This window comes from Puma concolor, chromosome B4 (assembly GCF_028749965.1).
Source record: "Puma concolor isolate L17-30 chromosome B4, mPumCon1.1.hap2, whole genome shotgun sequence".
NCBI lineage: Eukaryota > Metazoa > Chordata > Mammalia > Carnivora > Felidae > Puma > Puma concolor.
In genome coordinates, this window is record NC_141673.1 from 117,573,650 (window position 1) to 117,587,187 (window position 13,538).

The 13,538-nt window shown below is 37.5% G+C and overlaps 1 protein-coding gene across 1 annotated transcript in view; it reads left to right on the top strand.

Moving 5' to 3' along the window:
• ODAD2 (outer dynein arm docking complex subunit 2) overlaps positions 1–13,538 on the top strand; it is a 180,470-nt gene that overhangs the window by 19,649 nt on the left and 147,283 nt on the right. The window contains exons 8-10 of the mRNA XM_086715141.1: positions 7,482–7,684; positions 9,015–9,113; positions 13,359–13,503. Of these exons, the coding sequence (XP_086571267.1) occupies positions 7,482–7,684; positions 9,015–9,113; positions 13,359–13,503 (447 nt within the window). The remainder of the gene's footprint in view (positions 1–7,481; positions 7,685–9,014; positions 9,114–13,358; positions 13,504–13,538) is intronic.

A 13,538-nucleotide genomic window follows, 5' to 3' on the forward strand; every position in this document is an offset into this window, starting at 1 on the left:
CTTTTGAATATGAATTTCAAAATCAAATCCTACAACTTTACTGAATTCATTTATTAATTCTGTTTTTAAAAAAATTTTTTTAACGTTTATTTATTATTGAGAGAGAGAGAGAGCATAAACAGGGGAGGGGCAGAGAGAGGGGGAGACTCCAGGCTCCGAGCTGTCAGCACAGGGCCCTATGCGGGGCTCGAACTCACAAACTGCAAGATCATGACCTGAGCTGAAATCGGTCGCTCAACCAACTGAGCCACCCAGGCGCCCCCATTAATTCAGTTTAAAAAAAAAATCTTTTGGTCTTTGTACATATATGATCATGTCATCTGCAGAGAGAGTTTTACTTCTTCCTTTTCAATTTGGATGTAATTTCTTTTTCTTGCCTCATTACTATAGCTAGACCTTTTAGGACTGTGTTGAATAGAAGCAGTGAAAGGTACCTCCTTGCCTTATTCCCGGTATTAGGGGAAAGGCTTTTAGGCTTTTAGGCTTTGCCATTGAATGTGATGTTAGCTGTGAGCTTTTCATAGATGGCCTTTATTGTGTTGAAGAAGTTCCCTTCCATTTAGTTTTCCTTTTGTTGGTGTACCCCATCATTTTGGTGGAGCTTCCTAAGCAAAACAGGCACATTAGAGGGAAAAAATTGAGGGTTAGTGTGTGAAAATATCTTTATTTTTCTGTCCGTTATTGTTTCTGTAATGATAGTTCAAAAATAATTTTTACTTAGAATTTTTAAGGCAATTTTTCCTATGTGGCCTGTTTTGGCCTTTCCCATCTATCAAAGCCTTTAGGATCTTTTCTTATTCCTGATGTTCTATAATTTTCATGATGATATGGTTGGTGCTGATGTTTGTTTTTCATTAATGGTGACATATGTCCTTCAGAACTAGAAAAATACTTTTTTCATATCACATCTTTAATCATTCCTTCCTCTCTTTCTCTTTGCTCTCTTTTTGAAACTTACCAGTTGTTTGTTGGGACTCTGAGATCCTCTGATTTTATTTTCAGTCACCCACTTTCTGTAAATATACTTTTGCTTTATCTTCAAGACGTTGTGCATGTCTTTACAATTTAAACTCTCATATTTAACATTTCGTTTTCAGGCGCTTATCTGTACTGATCATATGCTTTCATTTCTCTTGGAAAATGTGGGAATAAAACAGCAAGATCAAACGGTAGTTGTGTGTTTAACTTTTTAAACAATTTGTAAACTGCGTTCCAAAGTGGTTGTAATATTTTACATACACACCAATAGTGTATGGAGAGTTCCAGCTCTTCTGCTTATTCGTCAATAATTGGTCACGGGCACCTGGATGGCTCACTTGGTTAAATGTCCAAGTCTTGATTTCAGCTCAGGTTGCTCTCAAGGTCATGAGAGGGAGCCCTGTGTCAGGCTCTCTAAAAAAAGAGAGATTCTCTCTCTCCTTCTGCCCCACCCTGGCTCACATGTGTCCTCTGTCTCTCTCTCTCTCTCTTTTTCTCAAAAAAAAAAAAAAAAAAATAGGTATGGTCAAACCTCTAATTTTAGACATTCTAATAGGTGCGTGTACTGGTATCTCCCTGAGTTTTCATTTCCGTTTCTTGAATGCATTCTTTCATATGCTTATTTGCCATTCATCTATCTATCATATGTGATGAAGTGTCTATTCATATTTTTTTGCCCAGTTTTTTATTGGGTTGTTTGATTTCTTACTCAGTTGTGAGAGATCTTTATATATATTCTTGGCTTGCATATTCTATCAGATATATGACTTGTAAATATTTCCTCCGGGTCCATGGCTTATTTCATTCTCCAACCATTGCTTCTAAAGAGCAAATGTCCTTGGGGCGCCTGGGTGGCTCAGTCGGTTAAGCGTCCGACTTCAGCCAGGTCACGATCTCGCGGTCCGTGAGTTCGAGCCCCGCGTCAGGCTCTGGGCTGATGGCTCGGAGCCTGGAGCCTGTTTCCGATTCTGTGTCTCCCTCTCTCTCTGCCCCTCCCCCGTTCATGCTCTGTCTCTCTCTGTCCCCCAAAAAATAAATAAACGTTGAAAAAAAAAAAATTTTTAAAAAAAAAAAATAAATAAAAAAAAAAAAAATAAAGAGCAAATGTCCTCAATTTTTATGAAGTTTAACTTGTTAATTTTTTCTTCATAGTGTTGTATCTCATAAAGCTTTGCCAAACCCAGTGTCACAAAAATTTTTTCCAATGTTTCCTTTCTAGAAGTATTCAAATGTTAGGTTTTACATTCAGGCCTTTGTAATTTACTTCTTGTACATGATATGAGGTGTGGATTAAAGTCCTTTTTTTTCTTTTGAGTGTAAATATCTAGTTGTTTCAGCACCATTTGTTGAAAAAAAAAAAAAACATCCTTTCTCCATTGAATTACCTTTATATCTTTATCAAAATTCAGTTGTCCATTTGTGTGAGCGTATTTTTGTTCCACTGATCTGTTTGTCTGTTTTTATACAAGTACTAAACTGTGTTGATCACTGTAGCTTTATAGTAAGTCTTGAAGTCAGGTAGTGTAAATCTTCCAATGTTGCTCTTTTTCAAACTTGCGTGGCTATTTTACATCTTTTGCAAGTCCATTGGAATGTTAGGATCAGCTTGTTGAATTCTTCATAAAAACACTGAAAGAATTATGGTTGAGATTGTGATAAATCTGTAGATCACTTTCGAAAGAGCTGATGTCTTAGCAATATTGAAGTTTCCAGTCCATGAATATAGTATGTCTCTCCATTTAGTTAGATCTTCTTTAATTTTTCTCAGCAATATTTTGTAACTTTCAGTGCATAGTCCTTACACATCTCTTGTGAAACCTACCTGTAAGCATTTCATATTTTGGGGGTGTTACAAAAGAAAACCACAAGCCCGAAGTGGCATCACTTAGGCCAAGTCAACCACCTAACAGATATATTATTATATATCCTAAAATATGTGTTATTATTATTATTATAGTATTTATACCTAAATAACTACAATTTCAACCAACCAGGAATGTACCCTGCAACTAGTCAACTGGAATTTCCTGGTCAATACCAGGAAATTTACTGATTTACCCCTTCTTCTCCTCTTAAGAGGGCAACCTTGCCTAAACAATATATTCCTTGATAGTCAAGTCCCTTTTTTAAAATGTTCTTTCAGCCTTTAAAAACTTTTCTTTTGTTTACTTCAGTGGAGCATCTCTCTAATTACCACATGGGATGTTGCTGCATTCATGAATCCGTTAATAAAGCCAGTTAGATCTTCACACTTACTCATTGAGTTTTTATTTCACAAGGGCTATATGGTTAATGGTAGTTTCAGATTTTCAATTTGTGGTTATATGTTGCCACTCAAAATACACTTGGTTTTTATATATTGATTTTATATTTTGAAACACTTATTAGTTCTAGTGTCTGGTTTGTAGATCCCGGGGAGTTTCTATAGAGGATCATATGATCTGTATATAAAGATCATTCTGCCTCTTCCTTTCCAATATCAGTGCCTTTTTTTCTTTCCTTAATGCCCTAGCTGGAGCCTCCAATATAGAATTATATAGAAAAGGTCTTTTGTTTCTAGTGGTAAAGGGAAAGCTTTCAGTTGCTACTACATATAATGTTAGCTGCAGCTTTTTCACATATTAAATTTATAAGATTGAAGAAGTTCCCTTAAGAACTTTTATTAGAAATAGATGTTGGACCTCAGGGTCTGGAGTGTTCTATGTAAAGTAAGTTTTTTAAAAAGAGATTCAACATCTTTAATAGTCATAGGGCCATGCAGGTTATCTATTTCTTTTTGAGGGAGCTTTGGTAGGTTGTCTTTATTTTATTTAAAAAAATTTTCCACTGGTGTAAAGCATACATAACCTTTGCTATTTTATCCATTTTATTTTTATTTTGAGTAATCTCTACCCCTAGTGCAGGGCTTGAACTCACAGCCCCAAGATCAAGAGCCACATGCTCTACCAACAGCCAGCCACATGCCTCGGTAGATTGTCTTTATAGGAATTTTTCCATTTTATCTAAGTTGTCAAATTTATTGGCATAAACTTGTTCAAAGTTATTCTTTTATTGGGGCACCTGGGTGGCTCAGTCGGTTAAGTGTCTGACTTCGGCTCAGGTCATGATCTCACGGTTCGTGGGTTCGAGCCCCATGTCAGGCTCTGTGCTGACAGCTTGGAGCCTGGAGCCTGTTTCAGATTCTGTGTCTCCCCCTCTCTCTCTGCCCCTTCCCCACTTGCACTCTGTCTCTCTCTGTCTCAAAAATAAATAAGCATTAAAAATTTTTTTTAAGTTATTCTTTTATTAATCTTTTAATGTCTGTAGAATACGTAGCTATTGTTATCTCTCTCATTCCTGATACTGGTCATTGGTGTTTTATTTTTTCTTGATCTGTCTGGATAGAGGTGTATTGATTTTCAGTTTCCTCAGAGACTTAGCTTTTAGTTTCATTGATTTTTCTCTATTTTTTTTCTACTTTGGTATTTATTATTTCTTCTTTTCTTTTTACTTTGTGGATTATATCATGTGGTTTTGGTGGTAAGTTCTTCCATATTCTTGTTGATATTCTATCAGTTGTCAAGAGAGAGGTTTTGAAGTGTTTCAACTATAACTGGGGATTTGTCTAATTTTTCTTTTAGTTCTGTTTTTTTTATTTGCAACTCTGTATGTGCATTTAAGATTGCTGTTTTCTCCCTCTCTCTCCTTGGTTGTTTTTCTTTTTCTGAAGTCTACTTAATCTGATAATTTTATACCACTCCTGCTTTCTTTTGACTAATATTTGCATGTTCTATCTTTCCCCTCCTTTTACTTTCAAGCTACTTATATTTATATTATTATATTTGAAGTGAGTTTTTTTTTAAGTTTTTATTTATTTATTTTGAGAGAGAAAGAGAGCACAGGAGGGACAGAGAGAGGGAGAGAGAGAGAATCCCAAGCAGGCCCCACACGGTCAACATAGAGTCCCATGTGGAGCTCAAACTCACAAACCAGGAGATGATGACCCGAGCCAAAACCAAGAGTCAGACACTTAACCAACTGAACCACCTGATGTTTCTTTTAAATAGCATATAATTGAGTCATTTTTAAAAAAATTTTTTTTAACGTTTATTTATTTTTGAGACAGAGAGAGACAGAGCATGAACAGGGGAAGAGCAAAGAGAGAGGGAGACACAGAATCTGAAACAGGCTCCAGGCTCTGAGCCGTCAGCACAGAGCCCGACGCGGGGCTCAAACTCACGGACCGCGAGATCATGACCTGAGCCGAAGTCGGATGCTTAACCGACTGAGCCACCCAGGCGCCCCATAATTGAGTCATTTTAAAAAGAAATTTGTGGGGTGCCTGGGTGGTGCAGTCGGTTAAGCGTCCAACTTCAGCCAGGTCACGATCTCGCGGTCCGGGAGTTCGAGCCCCGCGTCAGGCTCTGGGCTGATGGCTCAGAGCCTGGAGCCTGTTTCCGATTCTGTGTCTCCCTCTCTTTCTGCCCCTCCCCCGTTCATGCTCTGTCTCTCTCTGTCCGAAAAATAAATAAACGTTGAAAAAAAAAATGTTTAAAAAAAAAAAAAGAAATTTGTGAAACTTTCTATTGGTGTATCTACTGATGTGTTTAGATCATTTACATTTAATATTGATATGTTATGGCTTACACTTGCCAGTTTACTTTTGTTTTCTGTTCTTCTATTTTTCATTTGTTTTCTTTTTCCAGTTTCTATGGATTACTTGAACATTTTTTAGAATTCTATTTTGATTTATCCGCAGTGTTTTTAGTGTATCTCTTTGCATAGATTTTGTGTGTGTGTGGAGTTACTCTGGGTATTGTACAATATTATACATACATAATTAATAATTATCTATTGTTTGACATCATAGCAGTTTGAGTGAAACATAGAAACCATGTCTCCTTCAAACAATAATTGTATATGCCTCAATCCTTTGCAACTCCTGGTATGTCACAAAAAGAAAAGCTGTCGACATATTCTTCCTTTACAAATTTACTGTATGAGAATATGTCATTTCTCTTTCAACATAAACTTCTTATAAAAGCTGTAATACTATTACACTGATGTGACTGAAAAAATAAATACAACTTTAGTAAAAAAAATAAACCATATTTTCTTTTAAGTCCCTTTACCCTCTCTAATTTATAATTGTCTTTATTTCTTCTGCATACATTGATAACTATATGAGACAATGTTATATTTTTGTTTCAACCATCAAACTTCATTTAGAAAAATCAAGAGCTGAATGAACGTCTTTTGTATTTACCCACACTTTTATTCTTTTCCATTGTTCTTTTCTGATATTGCAATGTTTTCTTCTTTTATCACAGTCTTTCTGTTTAAAAACTTATTACCCTTTTAAGGTAAATTTGTTGATGACAGATTCTCTTTGTTTTTCCTTCATCCACAAATTTTGTCGTGTTTCTTTCACCCAAGAACTTCTTGACATCCCCTTCATTTCTAAAGAATATTTACACTGGATATAGTATCAGGCTGACAATTCTTTACTTTCGGTGCTTAAAAAAATGTTGTTTGAATTCCTTCTGTCTTCCCTGGTTGCTTTTGAGAAATCTGTTATTATTTTAATTGTTTTCTCTTATAAGTAAAATATTGTTTCTCTCTCAACTGCTGTTAAGAATTTCCTTGTCTTTAGTTTGTGAAGTTTGATTATTATGTGTCTTGGCATGGATTTCTTTGAGTTTTTCTTGAGTTTGTTTAGCGTTTTTTCAACTTTTTGAATCTTAGATTTATGTCTTTTTCTAACTTAGGGAAAATTCAAATCATGTTAGAATACATTTTTAGTCTGACCCTCTTCCTCCTCTTTTTCTGTTATTCTGAGGACATGAATTTTGGAATTTTTGTTTTGGTCTCACAGATCTTGAAGCTCTATTCATTTTTGTTTCCAATCAATTTTCTCTTTGTTATTCAGATTGGGTAATTTCTGTTGTTCTATCTTCAACTTCATGGATTAGTCATAATCCCCCTCCTAAATTCTCTGTTTAGAATTTTGATTTGGCAGTTCCTTGGATTTTTTTTTTTTTTTTTTTTTTTTGGACTTTAAAGGTATCATTCTCTTTTCTTCTTGCTTGCACTGTTTCTGATAGGTCTCTTTTAATTGTTGTGTTTCTCCCTCTGTCTGTCATGTGACTTTTGTCTCTGGCTCCCTGCAAGATATTCTCTTTATCTGTAGTTTCAGCAATTTGTACATGATGTGTCCCAGTCACTATAGCATTTGAGTTTACATTTTTCTGACAGTGGCGAGGAGTGAGTAGGTCAAATGCAGCTTTTGGATCTGTGTGTGCTACAGCAGGGGGTGAGTTTAGGAACATCCATTACTATCAGCCTAGCTCTGTTAGAGACCTCAGTCCTGAAGTGGCCCTCATCCAATGTGTGCCACTAAGCAACACAAGTTAGATGCATCAGAGACTTCCTTTAGTGAAGTTACCACCAGTGTTAATTTTCAGATAGCACTAGATAATTCAGAAATGATATCATTATAAAAATTATTATTTTTTTAAATAAAGGAGAAGAGATTCAGCAACAAAAAGGAAAAGAAAGAACCAACTAATGATCCACCTGAGAAGGAAGAAGCAGCCCCCGTTCAGAAAGCTATTACTGGTTCAGGCAAGAGAACACTGGAGAAGAACCAAATTAATTTTGGGAAGAGTCAAATGACCAAGAGATTAGAGCCAAGTTTAAGCTGGAAGGCTACCGTTCGTTTCAAAGAGTATGTGGAAATTTGCGTGATGGGTTTTCTGATACATCCTCAGTAACCACATTTGCCTAGTTTTTCACATAAGTTTATGTCATAGCAGGAAAGTACTAGAGTAGATATTTACATTCCCTCCGTAATGCAAGTGGATCCCTCCCTACTCCTCTTCATATACCAAGTAGAAGGATTTGATGTGAATAGGGTTTACATGTGGGCACCGGAAGGGAAGGGAAGGGAAGAACACAATTCACTCAGTAAGTCAGGGAAAATAGCGCATGAAAAAGATGAGAAAACACATGGAGACATCTCAGGAGCAATGTAAACATAGTTGTAGGGACCTGATTAAGTAAGTGCTAGGAGCATTTAGGATGACTAAAATTATGTGGAGTTAATCAGGGAAATCTTGATAGAGATAACGTCTTGTCATTAACAGAACTTTAAGTAAATACTATAGAAAGGCTAGTAAATATTAACAAGCCTAAGTAAAGTAGACACTGGTTTGTTGAATGTCTGAAATATACAAAACTAGTTCCATTTTGGGCCATCTATAAATAGGTGCCGGATTAAGGACCAGCCTTATGTAACTATCAGAGCAGTCAGAAGTGCCTAGAGCACTTTTTAAATTAGCAAATAGGCTTACAAGTTTCATGTCGCCTGATTGGGCAGGGATTCTGAGGACCACTGGGTGATTGCATTTTGCCTACAAACCCAGAGAGCAGAGGGAAGGAGTCCTGTGGAAAGAGGAGACACTCTTGCTCCTCTAATTCTCAATTTTGAGGTGTTTGGTCTTTGTGACTATTTGAGTCTGAAAATGACAAATACATGGGCTGCTCTGTTACCTGGAAGGTGAATTTTTAAAAAACTGCGTTGCCCACGTGCTTACGTTTTTCAATCAGGAAATTACCTAACAACAATTTAGTGAAAACTCACTATGTGCCAAGGACTGTGCTCAACCTGGGAATACCTGGAAAACCGATACGGGCCCTGCTGTAGTGCTGGGTGTGGAAGATCAGAAAAGAGGCAGCTTTCAGCCAGGGCAGTAGGCACTGCTAGTAGAAGGCACAGAGGGCAGGGCCACCACAGTGATGGCAGCCTGTTCCTAGCACCTGTTCCTCACGAAAGACATATTGGACCACATGCTCCTCCACTACATAAAGTACATGGCTGTGCCTGAGAGACAGAAGGGACGTCTCAGGTGTCAGATGAGGCTGGAACTCATAGCCGTTTTCTGTATTAGGAGAACATAACTTGGGTGCATAAAAGTGATGGAGTATTTGTATGTATTTCTATTTTGAATTTCCAATTAATCCACATAAATTAATTTGAAAAGTTTATGTGTTTTTAGGTACAGAAGCCTACTAAGAGACCCCCAAGAGGAGAAACACAGAAGAAGACCTGAAAGGTCAGGGCCACCTGTTAAACCCGGAAGAGCGCAGTTAGTTCGGTATGTGTCTATTAACATGAGCTATTCTCCCACCACCCTCTTTGTTTGTTTGATTTATTTGAGAGAGAAAGAAAGATGGGGCTTGACGAGGGAGGAGCAGAGAGAGAGAGGGAGAGAGAAGATCCCGAGCAGGCTCCGCACTGTCAGTGCAGAACCTGACATGGGACTTGAACTCATGAACCATGAGATGATGGCCTGAGCCAAACCAAGAGTCGGACACTTAACCACCTGAACCACTCAGGTCCTTCTCCAGTTTCTTTAGATGCAAGTTTATATTGTTGACTGAGACTTCTCTTTACCAATGTAAGGATTTAGTGCTATATAGTTTATAGGGCTATAACGCTATAAAGCAGTGCTTTCTGCACTGCTTTAGCTCTGAGCTGTGCACAAAAGTTTTTGATATGTTGTATTTTCATTTTCATTCAGTTCAATGTGTTTTTTTGTGTTTTGTTTGTTTGTTTGTTTTGTTTTGTTGTAATTTCCTTTGAGACTCTTCTTTGAGCCAAGAGCATTATTTTGTTTCCAGGCACTTGGGAGATTCTCCTGTTCTGTTTCTGTTACTGATGTTTTAGTTTGATTCCACTGTGGTTAGTGATCATACTCTGTATAATTTCAATGCTTTTAAATTTGTTGAGGTTCTGTGTGGTCAAGTTATCTTGGTATAAGTTCTTTGGATGCTTAAAAGAATGTGTAACCTGCTGCTGTTGGGTGGAGTGTTCCATAAATGTGGAATAAATAATGTTTATTTGGTGTTGTTGATTTCTTCTATATCCTAGCTTATTTTCAGTCTAGTTCCATAAATTGATGAGAGGAAGTATTGAAGTCTCCAACTATAATTGCAATTTTTCTGTTTCTCCTTTTAGTTCTGTTTTTGCTTTATGTATTTTGCAGTTCTGTTGCTTGGAAATACATATTTAGGATTACTGTGACTCCATCTTTATGTAATTTCCTCTGTGTCCCTGGTCGGTTTTGCTCTGTTTTGTTTTGTTTTGTTTTTCTTTTTTGATGTCTACTTAATCTGATATTATATAGCCATTTCTGCTTTCTTTTGATTGTTTGCATGGTGTATTTTTCTTCCTTTTCTTTCAAACTAACTATAACATATCATTATATTTGAAATTAGTTCCTTGTAGATGGCATTTGGTTGGTTCCCTTTTTTTTTCTTTTTTGTCCATTAAGTTAAACTCTGTCTTTTAAGGGATATTTAGATCATTTACCTTTAATGTCATTTTTATGTTAGGGCTTAAGTTTGTCATTATGTATATTTTTTTCTGTTTGTTCTTTTTGATTTTTATTTTCTTGGTTTTCTTTCTCTCCCTTTAGTCTCTCTAACTCCCCCCCCCCCACCCCGTTCCATAAAAGTCTTTTTTAATTTATTCCATTTTGAAGCATGGTAAGAGAATGGGTAATTTTTAAACTGTAATAATTTTTGAGATTTTCTGAGTCTTAATTGTTGGATTAATTCTTCTGAATTCTTCCGGGTCTTATTTAAATCTTATGTTTTAGCAGGCCTCTGATACCACATTGGCGGGATAAGGTGTGTGGTGCCTCCTCAGATTAGAAAAGGAATTGCAAGGTTCAAGTGGGCGGGCCCTCACTTGACACCTGGCGGGGGGGGGGGGGGGTGTTGGTGCAGGTGAGGGGATCCTCATTATTTATGAGTGGTAGTGGAAGTTCAAGCTCTGCCTAGGCCTCTATGGATACCAGCTTGTCTGTGAAAGGCACGGGCCTTTTATTACATTGACATTGGGGTTTGGGATCAGTGGAAGTCCTGACTCCCTTTTAGGCCTTCTCTAACACCACCCAGCCTGGGGATTAGGAAGCTTTGCTGTAGCCTGATAAAGTTCTCTGTTTGGCCATTGCTAGCAGAAGTGGGGATAGGGCACAGTGTTTTCTGTGGTGTTGACAAGAATAAATCATTTGTTGCCTAAAAGTTTTCTGTTAAGCTATTCCTTTTCTGTTCCTCTGATGAGAAAGAGCAGGCTTTCCTTAGGTGCTTGTTTTTAAATTTATTTCTGAGAGAGAGAGAGAGAGAGACAGAGAGAGAATGAGCAGGGGATGGACAGAGATAGAGGGAGACACAGAATCCGAAGCAGGCTCCAGGCTCTGAGCTGTCACAGCAGAGCCTGACACGGGGCTTGAACCCACGTGTTGTGAAGTCATGACCTGAGCTGAAGTCGGATGCGTAACCAACTGAGCCACCCAGGCGCCCCCTCCTTAGGTGCTTTTCTCCTCTGTGCCCACTGGTATTTCCACACCACTGTCTTCTCTAGTACCCTGTCTGGGATATGTGAGACAAAAAGAAATCCAAGGAACTCCTCACTGTGTTGCTTCTCAGGTCTCCAGGTCCCTAGATAGTCTTTCTTCTCCATTCTCCATTCTTCTCCATTCTTCTCCATTCTTCTCCATTCTGCAAACAGAGTTCTCTCAGGTTTGTTTTACATATGATATCCAGGATTTTTATGTACTTAGTGGGAGGAATAAGGAAAGGTATATCTACTTCATCTTTCCTGAAATTGATGTTTGCCCTAAAGCATTTCAATTTTAAATCAAATTTTAGTGAGTCCGAGAACTCCAGAGTAATAGATAAGGGTAAAGGGGTAGTGTATCCAAGCAACAACCATTAGTCAGCGATAAAAATGAGAACTTCTCTATCTCTTCTTGCTTAAGTGGGTACAATGATGTGGTAGAGAAGTATTTCTTATGGTCAAGTTCATAGCTCAATGAAACATTGAGGTTTGCTTCTTTTTACCTCCTGAATGTACAGCTGCTGTGGGACAGGACAGAACAGGAAGGGAATCTCATAAAATGGGGAAAGCCATATAAAGTTATATGTCAAAGGATTCATCACTGGAAAAAAAGAACAACTTTCCTTTGGGGTATTGATTTTTTTTTTTTGATATGATTTGAGAGTGATTGGGTAAATCACCTGCTCTTAACTCCAGGAGTTTGTTAAGCTAAAACATTTAGAGATTCCTGAGAGAATATAGGTTTATTTAGTATATGTTTATGTCTGGGACCTTTGAGTTAAATTTACCTTGGTTCTTAAGTCAGCCTTGTCTACCATATTTTGCTCTGTAACCAACCTAGGTTTCTGGACATTTGTTAGACGAGAGAATACATTAAACTAAAACTCAGCTCATGCGACTTGTTGAATTGGAACAGAAGCTTCAGTTCAGGATTTCATTCCACTGTGGCCCAGAGAACAACTCTCTGCACCACAACACCTTTGAGAAATTAAAAGAATTATAGAATCTTAAAAATTAATAAAACTTGAAAGTTACTACTACTATGAAATTACTAGTAGTGTGCTTTCTACTGTGCTTCAAAACAGGTGAGAAAAGACATTCATAGAAGAGAGCACATGAGGGTTGGAGGGAAGAGAGGATGGAGATAAACAGAAAATGAGAATTAGATATGGTCATGAAAGCTTGAGTGAACTAGCTGGTGACCATGACCTTGATGTTAAGTTGGAAGCTTCTAGAGCAGTGAGGAAAAAGTGTACTTTCTTCCATAAGGGAGACACTCTCCCTGTGAGGCGTTTGCAGCACTGCCCGATTAAACTTCCCATGATAATAGAAATGGTTTATAGCTGAGCTACCTGGTATAGTAGTCACCAGCCACATGTGATTGTTGAGTGCTTGAAATGTGGCTTCTACAACTGAAGAACTAATTTTTTTTAAACTTTTTTTAACGTTTATTTTTTGAGAGAGAGAGAGAGAGACAGAGCATGAGCCGGGGAGGGGCAGAGAGAGAGGGAGACACAGAATCCAAAGCAGGCTCCAGGCTCTGAGCTGTCAGCACTGAGCCTGATGTGGGGCTGGAACTCACAAACCATGAGATAATGGACCTGAGCTGAAGGACGCTTAACCAACTGAGTCACCCAGGCGCCCCTGAAGAACTAAATTTTTAATTGTATTCTATTTCAATTCAATAAAGACATTTAAATAAATATAAACATATAAATAACACAAGTTATTTAAATACTATGACTGGTGGCTATCTTTTTGTACAGCACAGCCATAGGACATATACTAATTTCCTGTTCATTTCTATTTTCTTAAAATAGCACGCAATTATTCATCTCCTCACTTAGATCTTAACAAAGATCAAGAACTAAGAAGGTGTTAGGTCTTCTAGAACTCGTTGCTTAAGTTCGTATTGCTGAAATAGTAACGATTATAACCAATTCCATGTTGTAGCATAAACATATTTATGTTATGTGGTGGTTGTTATTGTTCTTAGTAAGAGTACTGAGAAGATTGAGGAAATCGTTAGTGAGAGCTCCTCAGAGAGTGAGGAAGATGAAGAACCACTTGATCGTCAGGAAGCAAATGCAGATTTGCCATCAGAATATTGGCAAATTCAGAAGCTGGTGAAATATTTAAAGGTAAGACAGACCTTTTGTATTGTGTTTACAATGAT